We start from the raw sequence: 17,466 nt of genomic DNA on the forward strand, positions 1-17,466 counted from the left end.
TAAAAGTTATCCAAATTTGAGTAAATTTGTCGTTTTTTTTAACGTTGTAGGCACTTTCTCGAGTCGAGGCGCGATGATCGACATTGAACGAGGTTGACTTTTCGCATGTTTACGGCTCTTGTTATATTTCCAGTAACAGTACGTGTATTTAGAGCTTTTGTTTTTTAAGCTATTAGGCTCTATTTTCACTTACAACTTCGAAAGGCATAACCGACTGGACTGGACTGGAGCTGGACGTGGTACAAAGACGTACAAAGTGTTTCTAAAAATTTCCAAGTTAATTCGAAGTTAAAGTGTAAAAGGTAATCTGAAAAAGCAGGCTCTTAAGACGAAGTGACTTTTAATTCTACATAGTTTGTGGCTACAATGAAATAGTTTTTTGATGTCTGGTTCTGGACATCTTTCCAAAACGTTTTTTTAAAGGTGTAATGTCAAATGTAGCGGCTAAGCCTAGGCTAGGGTGAGAGAGAGGTTTTTGGTAGAGCCTAGGTTAGGAGGGTGCAACAGAGGGTGTGTAGGGGGGGCACTCAAAGTAAAATATCAAACTAACACCGTAAGTGCAGTCCTAAAGGGTCTTTTGTGTTTAAAAAAGCTGTCCAAATTGCACTCTATCTAAGGGTGGAAATGAGCAAAAATGAGAAAATTTGCACTACATAGTCTATAAAACTGTAAGCAGCTCAACAAGGGGTGTGAACTTTGGAAACTCTGACCATATATTTTGCCTTTAAAATGGCCAAAACCACTAATTTTTAAAAAGATATTTACCGTACAGTTAGGCGGTCATCGAAAAAATGCTCTGTTCGCGTCGCAACGGGTGTTAAAAATGCATGCGGGCAGACGGGCGGTCAAAAACATTCCCAGGTTTTTTTTAATCACGTCAGTAACTCAGGGGAGAGTGGTAACGCGAGCAAAACAATTTTTCGATGGTCGTCAGAGCAATTGAGAAAAAGCTATACTTTAACAGTTAGCCACACTAGCGTCCCGCCAAAATGCGTATCAAAGATTAATGCTGCGAAAGCGCTATATCGTTTACTTGACTCTCAAGCAAAAAAATGCACCGCAAAACTTCTAAAGGGATTCATGAAAAAATAACCCGGCGCTTTTTAATGAAATTAACATTTTCAAAAACTTTGAGAAATTGCCTAAAATTTGAGCCATAGATGAAAAAATTTGAGCCAAGCCAACCTTGAAAACTAATTTGAAGATCAACTTCCCAAGAAAAAGATCTACGGGGGAGGCGGAACCCACCTAGATCCGCGCACTGCCGGATAGGCTATCTCCCGGAAATTTTGCCGGACCTCAAACAATGACCCATTTACATGTGCGTAATTCTTTTTACTTTAGCGTATAGACAAGGCCTTAAAAATCGAAGCGCTGTCTCGGGAATTGAATGACAATTTTTGGTTGGTTGATTTTGGCTGCTGCACGTTTTATTTTGTTTCCAACTTTCAAGTTTTAATTAATATTGTCTTGCGAACTTGATTCAGGTAACTCTCATCCTTGTTGTTGAAATGTATCCTGTAGATGACTGATGTTGTTTTTTCTGAAAGCTAGATTTCCTAGTGTGACTAACTGTTTAAAAGAACAATTTGCTTTTCCCAGATTTTTTTCCGCATCTCCGCACCGGAAAATCAGCGGAAAGTTTGATGCGGGCGGTTGACGCGAATAGAACAATTTTTCGATGACCGCCTTAATCACACTACTAGGAAATAATTACAACAAGGATGAGAGTTATACCTGAATAAACTTGAAAATTTGAAACAAAATAAAACCTGCAGCAGCCAAAATCAACCAACCAACCAAGTTTGATACTGAAGACCCAGATGTTATTTTGGAAACCTTCAACAACATATGCTACAGAATATGCGAAAGCAGAGTTCCCGTGAAGGCCAAGACCACATCAAAAACGAAATCAAAAGCTGAGAGATACCGTACCTCTCTTACAAAAAGAAGAAGAAAAATTACAAAAAAACTTTTACACACCAACTCCAAATCCAAGAAAGACAAGATAAAAGATGAACTTTTACAAATTGAGAAAAAACTTCAAAAATCTTTTAATGAGTCAAAGCGTCACGTGGAAAGCAAAGTGATTGACTCAATTAAAAAGAATTCAAAATATTTCTTTACCTATGCAAAAAAGAAATCGAAAATTCGGTCTAATATCGGACCCCTATTGAATTGCAATGAAGAACTTACACAAAGAAGCAAAGAAATGGCTGATCTCTTAGCCGACCAATATGCTAAAGTGTTCAGTAAACCAAAGCAACCACAACCACAACCTAACCAAGACAAAACAAACGTCAAGATTGATGAGATTAACATAACAGAAGACTCCATCGTTAAAGCAATAAATGAGCTGTCTCCATCATCTTCTGCAGGACCTGATGGATTTCCAGCTATGTTTCTCAAAAAATGCAAAGATGAGTTATCCGTTCCACTGTGTTTACTCTGGAAGAAAAGCCTAAAGACAGTAACCTACTATTTAATAGTGACAAACTACAACTCATCATTTTTCATTCTCAACGCTTGAGGAATTTTCCAAAAAATCAAAGCCAACTATTCCGCTGCTCTGGCCGATCAATCGAGCACAAAACCTACGTTAAATTGCTTGGTGTCTATCTTGATCATAACTTAACATGGTCAACACATATCAACGAAATCATCAAATCCTCTCAAGGAACATTACGAGCACTACGAAAATTCAGTCGCTTTACTCCATTTCATGTTCGCAAGACTCTGGCTGAAACGATGATATTATCCAAGCTTAACTACAGCAATGTTGTCTATGCGCAAATTCCAAAGTACCAAGTAGAACGTCTTCAAAAGATCCAAAACATTGCAGCTGGGTACGTGCTTTCTCGATTCGCTACTTTAAATGACGCAATTCAACTAAAATGGCTACCAGTCAAAGAGTACATCGAACTTAACACCGCTAAAATTGTTCACAAGTCACGTCGAGATAAAAATCATCCCAGTTATCTAAATGTCGAATTCTCTAACCCTAGTAAGAAGCTTCGCTGTACACTCAAAGAACCAATGATCAAAGTTGTTAATGATGGTACATTTCAATGTCAAGCTCGTTGGTATGATGATCTGCCAGTAAAAAAACATAAAATCTTTAAAGACTCTAGAAGAATTTAATAAAGAAGCTAAAAAATATTATTTTGATAAAGCATTAGCCAGGGTTTTATCCCTGTGATTATAATTAGCATTATAAATATTTTGTTACTTTAATTATTTATGTATTTTACGGTATAAATATTTTTTTTTTCTTTACTGACTTATTAATCTTACAGCCTTTTGTTTACCGTCCATGTTTTCTTGACTTCCAGCAGGCCTAGCTCTATACCTATATCTCATCCTTAATTCAATCTCTTGCCAGTCCTGTGTCTTTAGCATTTTTTAATTACATTTTAAATCAATATAAAAATTTTACTATATTTAATAATTTAATAATTTATATCTTTTGCATTTTCATTTTTAAAATTCTTAGTTTAGACGGAAGAACAATTTTGTAAAAATTGAAGTCGAATAAATGTTAAATAAAATAAATAAATAAATAAATAAAAGCCTAGAAATAGGTCTTGTTCCAACTGAACTGAAAAAATGCACCATAACACCAATTCACAAAGGAGGAAGCAGATCTCTGGCTGCCAACTACAGACCTGTTGCACTCACCTCGCATGTGATAAAAATTTTCGAGAAAATATTGAGAAATCATATTGTAAATCACATGAACAACAATGACCTTTTCAATCCAAACCAACATGGTTTCAGAAGTGGGAGATCCTGCCTTAGTCAGCTTCTCGAGCAACACGACCTCATTCTTGACATATTAGATGAGGGTATGAATGCAGATGTTGTTTACCTTGATTTCTCAAAGGCTTTCGACAAAGTCGATCATGCAGTTGTACTTGGGAAATTAAAGCAATTGGGTATATCCGGACCAATCCACAGATGGATTGAATCATTCCTTACTGAAAGATATCAAACAGTAATAGTAAATGGTGTCAAGTCCAAAGCCCAGAAAGTAATTTCAGGAGTCCCTCAAGGCAGTGTATTGGGACCTCTTATATTTCTAATATTGATTGGTGACATTGATGAAAAAGTACTGTACTGTATATTGAAATCATTTGCTGATGATACACGTGCCACCAAATCAATCAAAAACACAAAGGATGTTGAAATTCTTCAAAAAGAACTAGAAAAAGTCTATGACTGGACTGAAGAAAACAACATGAAACTAAATGACACAAAGTTTGAACTTCTACGCTATGGTCCAGATGAAGAAATAAAAAACCAAACTCACTACAAATCCCCTTCAGGAGAAAATATCGAAAGGAAGAAATTTGTGAAGGACCTGGGAGTACTAATGTCAGATGATGCTGTCTTTACACATCAAATAAATTCAGTCATTGAGAAAGCAAAAAACTTGATTTCCTGGATTCTGCGGACTTTCTCTTCGCGTTTACCCCAACTAATGCTTACTCTTTACAAATCATTGGTTATTCCAGTCATTGAATATTGCTCAGTCCTATGGAGTCCAAGTGCTGTCAGTTCTACCCAAAGATTAGAAGAAATCCAAAAATCATTTCTCAAAAGAATAACTGGCACTCCAAAAAACTATTGGGATTGTCTGAAAAAGCTAAAACTTTACTCACTTCAAAGAAGAAGGGAGAGATATCGGATCCTGTATACATGGAAAATAGCTGAAAATCTGGTTCCAAACATCAACAATAAATTTCAATTCAAGGAACTCCCAAGATTGGGAAGGATGTGTGTTCGCACCCATAGTTCAAAACTACATGATAGCACGCTTGTTGTGCAAGGTGCTAAATTATTCAATTCAATGCCCAAGAGTATTAGAGATATGAAGAATGTTACAGTCGAAAAGTTCAAAAACTCTCTAGACAGACACCTCAGTTCGATCCCAGACGAGCCACAGATTCATGGTTACACAGGGTGCAGGAGAGCCGACTCTAACTCCATTCTTGACATGAAAACTGTTTAGCTGCTGACATCCTTCCTTATTCAGGTTTGATGGATGCAGCATTGTGGTGTGAAGCAGAAAGTTTCTTGCCAGAGCATGAAGCTCGAAGACAACCAAAAGTAACCAAAAGTAAGTAAGTAAGTAACCAAAATTTGTCATTCAATTCCCGAGATAGCGCTTTGATTTTTAAGGCCTTGTTTATACGCTAAAGTAAAAACAATCCCGCACATGTAAATGGGTCAGTGTTTGAGGTCCGGCAAAATTTCTGGGAACCTATCCGGAAGTGCGCGGATCTAGGTGGGTTCCGTCTCCCCCGTAGATCTTTTTCTTGGGAAGTTGATCTTCAAATTAGTTCTCAAGGTTGGCTTGGCTCAATTTTTTTCATCTATGGCTCAAATTTTAGGCAATTTCTCATAGTTTTTGAGAATGTTAATTTTTTTTAAAAACAATTTTTTCTTGAATCCCTTTAGAAGTTTTGCGGCACATTTTTTTGCTTGTGAGTCAGGTAAACGATATAGCGCTTTCGCAGCATTAATCTTTGATACGCATTTCAGCGGGACGCTAGTGTGACTAACTGCCGTAAGTTGGTCTAATGTCGACATCCGTCTTCTAATTTTGACACCCTTCTTTAGAGATAGGAATAATATGAAAGTTGGAATCGGTGATTGAAAAAAGATTTATCCTCCCTTACCACTAAGCAAAGAAAAATAATTTTGACCTTTTTTTTATTTTTCAGCTCTAGAAAAGGGTGTCGAATTTAGACGAGGGATGTCGACATTATACCAAGTTACGGTACTTTCATAGGGGGTGCCAAAGACCTAACCTGATAACATAACAGATTGTGTAATTTCTGGCCTAGTTCGCCTAGTATGCTGAAGCTCTGAAGACGTGGACGAAAATATACAATCTGAAAAATATGATGGCGCACCTGTACGCGGACTGGGGAGAATTTTATTTAAGAGGAACGGGTTCGAATGCAATGCCGATAGGGAAGGGTGTCATGACTGACAACTTTTGGGTCAAGTTCTCTCAACAAAGCAAATTCAATTATACAAAACTTTTTGGGAAAAGAAGCATTCAAAACATTATATTTTGTATTTCACAAACAAGGTTCATGAATATGCTCAAAAAAGAATCTTTTTTGCTTTAAACTGATCACACAAGAGCATACACAAACATCTCTTTAAAAAAAGAAAAAAGTCATAAACAAACATCTTTCTATTATCAGTAGAAGAAAACTGAAGCTATAGAAAATGAATACGTAATATAGTTATCAGACAGTTGCGAGTACAATATGAGAAATATTTTACGAGCTCCGACATTTTTTCATACAATATTTTCTGAGTCTTTAGCCAAGGAAAATATACGGAAAATCTGGGAGTGAAATATTTCCATATTGTACAAGCAAATGTCTGATATATAACTGGTTTATCGGTGACCCAAAAAATGTACTTTTTATGTTGGAAAAAAGCGCAGGGCACTTTTGTAACAAAGTGACGTTAGATTGCTTCTACCGCTACAATGCAACAACATCTTTTTGTCAATTTATATTTTGTACATGTAAAATACAAGATATATTGTACTCTTTTTAACCAATCAGATTGCAGATATTTTTTTGGATCACCGATAAAAACCATTACTGAATACTTTTATGAAGTTTATAAAGTAGAAAGACCAAAAAACTTGAGTTTTAAAACAATAACAAAGCTCCATTTTCACTTTCTGCCAACAATTTGAAACCTTTCTTGCCACAAAGCATTGTGGGATACAATTTTAAACTTATCTATAAAATGCACTTTTCATGGAGCGCCATTTCAGCTGATTTTTAATTTTGAAGTTTTTGGCTTGAGACAAAAAGTTGACTCAAAATTTTCCGCTGAGATAACCATTTTTAGATTGATGTTAGTTTTTAGCGATCTTTAGAGCTTCAGCGTGTCGCGTTAAGAACTCCACAGCTGCTATTAGGTTACAAAAACCACAATCTTCTAAAATTGCATCCCCAGTTTGCGCGAATATTTTAGTCAACCCACCACGCTACTGCTGTCTAGATGACCTTTTGTTGTATAAAGGATGGTTGACGACCCACGGCATGGCCCGAACATGTTCGGGCCTGTTCGGACCATGCTCGGGCCACAAAAAAGTATTATTGAATCGGCCCGAACATTTTGTTCGGGCCATGTATTTACAATTGATACGGATTTGCTCGGGCCATGTTAGAATGAAAAGAAGACCATATTATGTAAGATTCAAATCATTCTTTTTAATAATTTTCCTAACTTAATTGGAAAATAGATGATTAACTTTTATATAATTGAACAATATATATTTGAATAAAGATGAAGATTTTTAAATTTCTTTGCTAAAATAAGGAATTTAAAATATAAATATTGGGTCCTGAAATTACACGCGCGATCTGAGCAAGTTTTCGAAAATCTGGCCCGAACATGGTCCGAAACTGCGCGGGCCCGCGCGGGCCACGCGCAGGCCATTTAAAAAAAAGGGGCCATGCCGTGGGTCGTGGTTAATTTCCAATAGCAATAAAAGCAGATAAAAGAAAGAGTATTCATCGAAAAACTCCAAAAAATCTAGTAAAATTCATAAAAATACATCAAATATTGGTTTTGAGGTAAATCTAGCTTATAGATATTATATCCAGTCTAGAACCAAAATCTTTTTTGAGGAAACTTTTAGTAAAAGTAAATTAAAATGATTTAATTTTAAACCCTCTCGAGCCTTCAGTTTCAAAATTTATGTTTATATAATTACTAAAATATGCTCTTAATCATGTGAAGGCTATTGCAATTGCCAATTCTAAAACAAAAATTTGATAGTTTAATTTTCAACGTTTTTGAGCACTTTCGAAAAGTAACTTTTTTATTCAATTGAGCATAACTTTTGATCTATAATCAATCGAATTTAATAATTATTGATACAACAAAATTTAAGTTTATCTTTCTTCTTTCCAACGGCAAAGAATTATTCCTTTTAAAATTTTTGGATATCGATAAAATTAATCTTAAAGAGAGAAACTTTTTTGATGGCGCACCCGTAGATCAAATAGTTTGCAGAGGGATATGAACTCCCCTAGGTTTATTTCATTCCCCTCTGTACCCATCCCCGTCCTGTAATGAAATCTTACCCAATCTTACCCCCCTTTGTTTTATAGAAAATTTGTTTCAAAGGAAACATTGCTATGCACCACAAAAGTGATCAAAGAGTACAAAATTTATATACAGTCACAAGCAGGCTGCATCGTTTGAGGCGTGTGATAGCACGCGCACACCTCCACACACACCTAAAATCTTTGAGGAGAGTGATTAATCACACACCATAAATTAAATTTGGATTTTACTACTTAAAGTTATGCATAGCACTCCTTATCACACGCCTAAAGTACTTTTTAGGAGTGCGATTAACCACACGCCTGGAATTTTCAAATGACAAAGCCTGCACAAGCCAAAAGTTTCACAATATAACAATATAACTCACATTTGTGTTTTGGTGTTTTACCACAATTTCCAAACCCCCTTTCTTATTTGAATCCCCCCTACAATCCCACCACCCCAAGTTTTTTGAGCAAACCTTGGTACCCCCTCCCTACAAAGGCCCTTAAATCTAAAAATGTGACTTTCCCTTCAAGGTCTATATTATGAAGTAGAGTATTTCATTTTTTAGGAGAAAACTGTCTTCATTGAATGCAAAGATGAATTTTAACAGGTTTGAGATTGAGATTTTTCCATCTATCATGTCTAGGCTACCTTAGTCTTTTTTATATTAGTTTAAATAGGATTTAAAAAGCTATATAGGGTAAAAAGGGATTATCAACATATCTGTTAAAAGGACCGCTTTGAGCGCTTCCAACAACAAAATTATTTGAATCTTGTGATCATATAACCTTGACCCAGATGCCTACGTTTTCACCAAGTTATTGTAAATTCTGTTGTTTTTTATTCATGTATAGACCCTAGTTATTGATTTTAACTTCTCAGATGATAGGGTAAAGTACTTAAAAATGATCATAATTGACTTAAATTGAAAATATTGACATAATTTTGATGTCATAATCAAATCCTTGGGTATATTTTCTAAGCCCAGTAAATTTTTTTCAACCTACTTTTCTTTGGATGAAAACCACTAAAGTAGACACGATAAAAAAATGACTTAGATACAGTAAGTGCACCTTTTTTATCCAGTATATATCTCTGAATTGAAAATAATTCCATTTTGACGCCGGACAGTATTCAACAACACATCATTTTTTACAAATGTCTTTATTTTGCAGTCAATTTGATGAAGAGCTGGAAGCTTTAGAGGCAATTTACATGGATGACTTGATTATCAACATTGATGAGTATGGAAATGTTTTTTCATGAATACGGTTTCTGTATTAAATGTGTAGAAAAATATACGCTAGTTTGACATGTCCCAGGTTATGATTTTTTGCTTCTTATATATTACTCAGAAAAAGGTTAATCATGAACTAAGATGGGTCAAAAATTTTGTTTCATATGTCATAACTTTTGATTTCAGACTTTAGACCAATTTTACGGATTATAATATACGATAGAGTTAAAGTGTACTTCTTCATGTTGATTTACAAACAGATTGGCAACTCTACAAATGACACTCCATCCAGCGACAGCAGATGATGATGACAAGAAATTCGTTTGCTTGACTTTGATATGCACTGTAACAAAACAAGTATGACTTTTTTTCTCTTCATTTTTTTGCATTTGACTGAAAACTGTGTACTTTTTCCATTTCAATTCTTGTTTGGTAAAATGTGTGCGCGATATACTAAATTGGTCCTTATATAGCTAAACATAAAAATTCAGTGTTTTTTACTCTTCAACTCTTCATAACATATTAAAAGTTAATAACGAAGGTCATAGAAATATCTTTAACCTGCTTTAACTTGTATTTCCCTACATGAAATGGCTGTCAATATTTCCCTTAAAAAATTTCTTTTTCGGTCCTTTTCAGTCTACAGAATGTCAGTTAGTCTGTATAATTTCTAGTTTCCTTGTTTTTTCCTTTTTCAGTATCCAGAAAATAAGCCATCTTTTGATTTGAAAAATCCAAGAGGGCTTTCTGATGCTCATCTTGCTAGGTATGAAGGAAGCAATCTCTTTTCAACCTACAAATTCTTTAAAATTTCAATACGATCTGTCTCTGGCTATAAATAACAAACAATTTATAGTATAGTTGAAGAATATAGAAGGCTGTTCGTTTTTTCTGGTATAGTTTTAAGACAGGAACCAAAGGATTCTATGGGAAAAGCAAATAGAAGGGGAAGATTTTATCTCTAGGATTTCTTACTTTCATCTGATGACTTTGAAATTGTTTTTGAAAATTCTTGAGTCCTCATTGGAAAAGGCTATAATGATAAACCCACCTTCCATTTCTTTTGCTTTTTAGTATCAAAGAAAATCTAGAAGCTTTGGCTGGTCAGAAGATTGGAGAAATGATGTTGTATGATTTGTTAGAGGTTCCATCTCTTTTCGATTCCCTCCAAAACTTGGAGTCAATTTAAATACCAATACAATCAGCTAAATGGATTACTTTCAAACTGCAACAAAAAATCAGCTCGCAAAATGTGTCTGTGTTTCCTTTTAATTTCCTTTTCTATCAAAGTTCATCTGTCGGGTTTTCACTTCCCGCATTGTTACCATCTCCAAATTCAACAAAATTTGAAAAATGTGAAGAATTCTGCCTAATTTATTGTTTAAATAATTTTGTCTAAGACCTAAAAGTTTGCTTTGACCACTTTTCTACACCATCGAATACACATTTCAATGCTTACTCCTTTTTTACCATAGTATGCGAGAGGAAGTTTGACTGACAACAATCACCCAAGTTGTGTTTGTCCCATTTGTTTGGAATACTTCAAGGTTTGACCATTATAGACTATAGATCTTTGGTGTTCGTTTTTCCCAACTACAGTTCTGCCAAAATGAGACCTGTTTGGTAAAATTGTGGTACGGCTAATGGAAACTTCATTTTCTGACTGTTCCTGACTGTTTTTTATTCTGGCAAGAACAGCACAAAATTGTCTCTTGAATTAGATAAACACAAAAATAATATCCAAAACAAAAATATGATGCGCGAATATACCGTTACCATTATTGTATCTTCCTTCTCAGCCATTGGATCTTCAGATTTTATACATTTTATTTTGAACTGGATACCGTGATTGAAGACATTAAAAAAAACCTTTTTGTACACAAATGACCTAACAATGACACTTTAATCGTTTTCTTTTCTTTAAATACTAGGAAGAAGAAAGTTTCTTTCGAACAGAATGTTACCATTACTTTCATTTCCCATGCATACAAGGATATGTCAAAAGTGTAACTGAAAAGGTATAACTATAATTCATAGTTTTTCTTGTCTTAGAAATGAATCAGATCTTATTCATTATTTTAGTTTCATTTAATCTAGTTATGGTATTTTATTTCATTTCGGCCTACAAAGTCAAAAATGAGCCTAATTTTCATGGAAAATAATGTTTAAGATTTTGACCAGTTTTTATATTTCGTCAATGAGTCATTTAGAGACCACAATTAGTATATGCAATTTTGTAAATAAAATTGATAAAGTAGTTAAAAAAAGTTATTGACACGAGTTAATGCAGTAGTTGTCATCCCGCGACTCACGTTAAACAAAAAAAGGTTGGGAAAAATTTAATTCTACTGCACTAAAGGCCGGCGCAAATGAATCCAACATTTGATCCAACATTATTGTTGGATCAAATGTTGGGTTCGTTTGCGCAAGTCATAAAATTGCAACTTTTTAAGAAAATTGTTTGAAATCATGTTGGATGAAGTTTGATCGCCGTCAAACTTTTCATCCAACATTTTTTAATGAGATTGACGTCACTTTTATGTTGGTTTCAATGTTGGATGCATTTGCGTAATCATGTTGGATGAAAATGTTTGACGATTCTGCGCAAATGACTTTTCATGCAACTTTTCGAATTTTTCCACGTGACTTTTCGTCCAACATTTTGTCCAACAATAAATTGGAAATGTTGGCTTGAATGTTGGATTCATTTGCGCCGGCCTTAAGTGTCTGTTTTCGTTTATTAAAAATTTTTATTTGTTTTACTTTTTTTCAGCACATATGTCCAGTTTGTCGTTTGGAAATCAATGACAAGGATGTGGAAACTATTCTGAACAATAATTCAAAACTTTCCATTGATTTTGAATCCGACAAAGTATGTTATATATTATTTCTATGACTTTTTTAAATAATTGTAGATAAAAGTGCTTTTTCTTTCTTAGGCAAGTGTTTGCTACCTTAAGGGAACTTATTTTGGCGAATTTAGGCAAAATTCGCTAAAATTAGTTCCCGCCAAAATTAAATATTTTGCTCACTCGCCAAAATTAGTTCCCGCCAAAATAAGTTCCCTTACAGGTGGTTGCACCCCAAAACCCACGCAAAAAACCAGGGCGTTATATTATGAGCTGTGTTGGTTATTGGATTATTTTTATTATACCATTCAAAACTTTGGACTAATAATGGTTCTTCCTGGGGTATCTGATCATTCATATGCATCTCTTGATTTTTTTACAGGGCATTGAAGTTGGTACTATTTTTTTTTGCGCACCCCAAAACCTGCAAACTATATTTTGGCTGTAATTTCATAAATAATAATGCTAGAAGTGTGTTTTTTTGCATGCGATCTTCATATTCAATTGTCTTACTAGTGAAAATAAGTTTGCAAGCTTAGTCTAAGCCATATACCCCAAAGTACTACAAAACCCACAATACAGGCACCCCAAAACCCACATTGGCATTTTCAGAATTTTAAAAATTTGGACCAAGATTCCAAAAAAATACTTTCTGAGGTTTTACTTTGATAGTTACTCCACCTATTAAGTCAATCATTTGATTGATAAGAAGCTTTATAGTTGATTTAAACATACTTTATTGTCAACCTATTTTTTTAATTTAGTAAATATAAAAAATGAAGCCCAAGTTCTCTATGCGTATACACCAGAAAAAAAATTTCAAATCATCAAACCCATCGACGAAAGCTGGGGCATTGGTTGTAAGAAAGCAAACAAGTGAAAAAGAAAAAAAATTGAAGGCAGCTGAGGCCTGGTGCAGAGCAAATGACAAACGTGGCTATGCAGCACTTAAAACAGGTCAATTGTGACACAGTCTCTATGACTCTTACAACTAAGAACAAGAGAGATGATATATAATCATCTTCATTTCAGGTGATGTGTGCATGTGCCAAGTGATTTTCAAATCCATAGGAATAACAAGTGCAATGGTCCCTCCTGTAGCTGCAGAAAAGATACCTAACCTTCTAATCAGCACTGCCGAAAATGGAATTTCTACTCACGAAACCTTTCTTGCCGCTGCTTGTGAATTTGATGACTACTTGGAGCTGAAAGGAGTTGAAAGGCCAGTAGTTTTACTATCAGATGGGCATAGTTCTCGGCTGAACCACAAGGTTCTTGAATTCCTCCTCTCAAAACAAATACAGCTGTTTGTGACACCACCAGACACAACAGGAGTAACTCAACTTTTGGACCAGTTAAACAAGAACATTCACCAAGAGTATGAAAAAGAAAAAGCATCAATGTTTACTGACTTTAACACTTTAAGTCGAGAAGCCTTTATGGTTATTCTAGCAAACATCTGGGAAAGGTTGGTATCACATCAACAAAACTAAGCGTAGAGATGATGCAGCAAGATAAATTTGAAAGGGCTGCTGCAGTCGTCGATACAAATGATGACGATGCAAACTCGTCTGCAATTTCAACATCATCAACTTTGTCCATGGTCTCTCCTGATAAAAGATGTGGCTCATCACAGTATTGGCAAGATAAATTCAACCAGGCCATGGGTATCATAGATGAATTGCATGAAAAGAGCATCGTGCTGAAAGAAATCCCTGGTTTCTTGCCTCTGCAAAAGGTTAAACCAAAGCTGCCCATGGATCAATGAAGGCCAAACATGTGCTCACTGTACTGAAAGACATCGAGAGTAAGAAACAAGAGCAAGTCAAAAGTAAGTAAGCCACTGCCAAAAAAAGGAAGATACAAAACATGCATTTCTCAAGTGCAAAGAGAAATGTATTTGTGAAAAACCAAAATGCGAAGCATTCGGGCTGAAGCAATGTCCAGTGTGTCAGGGCATTTTGAAGTCAGCTTGTAGTAAAGCCAAGTGCAAAGTTGATGGGATAACGCCAGTCATGATTGTTCCAGCAGCAGCTACAGCAAGTTCTTCCAAAAGAGGAGAGCACCTGCTTCAGAAACCGAGGAAAGTGAATCAGATTTTGTTGAATCCGATTTTGATGATACCGAGAATGAGAGTGATTTTGAAAGTGAAACCAGCAACACGGATGATGTAAGGGTTGCAGATATCTTAAGAGCAACTTGGAAAACACTCAGCCCTCCAGTGACTGAGGATTCTCTCTTGGGGAAGTGGTATGGTGTAGTGTATTGTACAAAAGCGCATTAGCAAGCTGTATGTTGGTAAAATCTGGAAACGTTTCTTGGCTGATGAAAACGGGCTTGCTGAGAAATTGGAAGTTAGGTGCTTGAAGCCCAAAGTAGGCTTAGGTACCATTCTTGAAGATACACCAGCTCATTTGCCAGATGTGTCACTGTTTAACTTAGCTGATGTGATTTATGGTCCTCTGAAAGTGGTTCCTTTAAAATCTGATAAATTCAATGTTCCAGATTATGAAAAAGCTGTCGAACATTTTAACAATGTAAAGAGTATGGACAGAAACAGCATTTTTTAGGCTATTTTCACTTATTTTTTTCATTTTTAGTTGAAAAATATTGTTGCTATTGAAAGAAATTGTGTTTCATTCAGAGAAGGACTTCTTGAAATTGACCAGTTGTTTGTTGATTTTTTTTATATATTGACTAATGTCATTTTTAGAAAAATGCACCCCAAAACCCACAGTCGAAATTTTGAGTTTTGGGTCTGAATATCTCAAGATAGGCTAAAGACTCAATTCCATTAGCTCTATTTTCGAAGATGGGTTATATGGGCTACCAGAATTCACCATAATTGCAAACTTAGTCTCAAGTTTCATTATTTTATTGGCTTTTTCTCAAAAAACGTGTTTTTTTCATGTTTTCTTTTTTGACGTTACAGGTCTGTAATTTTCTGTAAGGAGCTTGCAATATGAAAAATTATTGTTTTCTGTTTATCCCTTTTACTAATGTATCTGGAAATGCATATTAACACTTAGTTTCCCATAAGGAGTATAACTGACACTGCATTTTATGAAATTGTGGGTTTTGGGGTACCGCGTGATTTTGGGGTGCAACCACCTGTAAGGTATTTTCTCAATCTCAGAAAACTTAAAAGTGTAGAAGCAGCAATTGATAACACAAATTCATAACAAAATGCTGATGAAGTCACGTAAGCGTTGGCAAAAATCTCAACCTAAGCAGTCCCTTCAAATTTTTGTTTTCTCAATCTCAGAATATGCGTATTATTCATAAACATCCCTATATATCACAGCGCCGGTGAATCTTTTTCCCACAGCGGGGATAAAATTTCTATTGAATTCCCAATGGGGATAAAATTCTATTGTTCCAAGGTTAAAAAAACTCAGTTGCGACGGTTTAGAGTGTAATTTTTAATCATTGAATTTTGATTGGGGATGGAATCAAAGTCAATTTCCCAGTGGGACTAGGGCCTCAGTCGGTCTTTGACACAGGGGTGTTCATAATGTCAGTTCATTTTCACTGCAATTCATTTTCATTGCAATTCATTTTCATTGCAGGAGACTTCTTACACCAACACACACGAGTATAAGAAATGGTTAGCTCAATGTAAAGTGATGTATGACAAACAAAAGCAAAATGGAGGGATCATTGATTTGGATTATGAAAGGAACAAATATTTAATACCCTCTGTAAGATGTTTCTGTCATTGAACCAGGCGAATCTTTCATTACAAGAATAAGCTGTGCTTTTTATTTGAGAAATCTTTGAAGCCGGCTTTTGTAGAGGCTACTCATTGACAATAGCTTATTTTTGTGTCTTTCATTTTTTTAATCCTTTCAATTCTAAAGAATATTAATGAAATAACTTTCCGTCCAATTTTAAGGCTCCAACTCCAGTACCAAGTAACGAATTAGAAAATGAAGATCAGTCCACAGAACTCGAGTCACAAGCAAATACTCTGTTCGAACATGCCAACAACGTTTCTACAGAACCGAAGAAACCAAAAAATAAGAATAAGCAGGGTAAATATGACCAAGGAAAAACAAGACAGAAAGAAAGTCGTTCGGTTAAAGAATCTTCACATTCAAAACCGAACAAATCTTATCAGAAACAACATAAAACTGGTGGTGATAGAAACGTTCAGCCTGTCAACAATCCTAAAGCATCGTCCAATGGTCCTGATGAAAGACCTTCCAGCTCCAAAGCCAAGTCCAAACTCCCAAAAGAGAAAAACGAAAAACAGCAAACACAAAAAGCGACAAACAACGAAGAGTCAAAACCTAGAAAAAATACTGAGGGTAAAGATGATAGTCCAAAACCAAAGCCAAGTAAAAGCGTCTCTGAAAAGGAAAAAGATAAAGGCGTTAAAAGTATACCTCAAAGACCTAAGGATTCCACCAGGCCTCCTTCCAAAAACCACGGGACTGGTATTCCAAGGGATGTTGATCAGGCTTCATCAAGTGGACTTGACAAAGAAAATACTGCAACAAGCTCTAAAAGTAAAAAGAAACGTCACAAAAAGAAAACTGAAACTCAACATCCGCATAAAGCGGAAGGGACGAATATTTCTTCAGCAGGAGATCATCAAAAGACTGGGTCCAAGAAACCTTCTAAAGTAGGTTGGGCGAATGTCCCTGCAAATACGTCATCGAACGATGATAAAGATTTCCCTTCATTAGGAGGCACAAAAGACACACCTACAGATAGGGGTAAAGCAACTGTGACTGGCAGATGTGAACCAAAGCCGCCTCCAGGGTTTGAACGGAAAGTCAGACCACCACCAGGGTTTAAACCTATTTAACGAATGCTGCAAGACCGGTCTCGACTTTTTAAGTGCAGCAATGTCTTTTTGTACCAAGAAAAGTACATACAGTTGATATCTTCTAAGCACAATTTTAAGATGAAGTTACTTAAAATGAAAGTCGATGTCGAGGTCGGTCTTAATAGAGTACAGAGTTGACACGCACAAATTCGAGAACAAATTAAATTTGAATGATTTCCTCATTTTAAATGAAGGAATCCTTTTCATAGATGACAAATGTAGATCGTGTGGTGGTCTTCCCTGTATCTATTATGTTGCAACAGTTAAATTGTTACAATTATTTTTTATTTATAAATTGAGGCATAGGTTTTGATATGATATACATTTTATGGGCTGTTTAATAGTGACAATTTTCTTTAAGAATTCATATTTTTGTATGATTAATTTCAATGATAAAAAAGTGAAATTAGTTTAATATTCTCTTTTTTTTCTTAGTCTCTAACTGAAGG

General features: G+C 35.3%; 1 protein-coding gene across 1 annotated transcript; it reads left to right on the forward strand.

Moving 5' to 3' along the window:
* The first annotated feature begins 199 nt into the window (after positions 1–199).
* Positions 200–17,432, forward strand: LOC136806080 (E3 ubiquitin-protein ligase RNF25-like). Its single transcript, XM_067062651.1, has 11 exons — positions 200–302; positions 8,666–8,707; positions 9,273–9,341; positions 9,595–9,691; positions 10,033–10,100; positions 10,409–10,478; positions 10,810–10,881; positions 11,266–11,352; positions 12,108–12,206; positions 15,753–15,884; positions 16,079–17,432. The coding sequence occupies exons 2-11, from the start codon at positions 8,694–8,696 to the stop codon at positions 16,994–16,996; spliced, it is 1,626 nt and encodes a 541-aa protein (XP_066918752.1). The 5' UTR covers positions 200–302; positions 8,666–8,693; the 3' UTR covers positions 16,997–17,432.
* Positions 17,433–17,466: the final 34 nt, after the last annotated feature.

The sequence above is a fragment of the Clytia hemisphaerica genome, unplaced genomic scaffold, assembly GCF_902728285.1.
Source record: "Clytia hemisphaerica strain Z4C2 unplaced genomic scaffold, Clytia hemisphaerica genome assembly, whole genome shotgun sequence".
NCBI lineage: Eukaryota > Metazoa > Cnidaria > Hydrozoa > Leptothecata > Clytiidae > Clytia > Clytia hemisphaerica.

Coding starts and splice junctions, on each gene's coding strand:
- LOC136806080 (XM_067062651.1), top strand. Junction 9,692..10,032: donor TATGCACTGTAACAAAACAA/GTATGACTTTTT, acceptor TTCCTTTTTCAG/TATCCAGAAAATAAGCCATC. Junction 10,101..10,408: donor TCTGATGCTCATCTTGCTAG/GTATGAAGGAAG, acceptor TTTGCTTTTTAG/TATCAAAGAAAATCTAGAAG.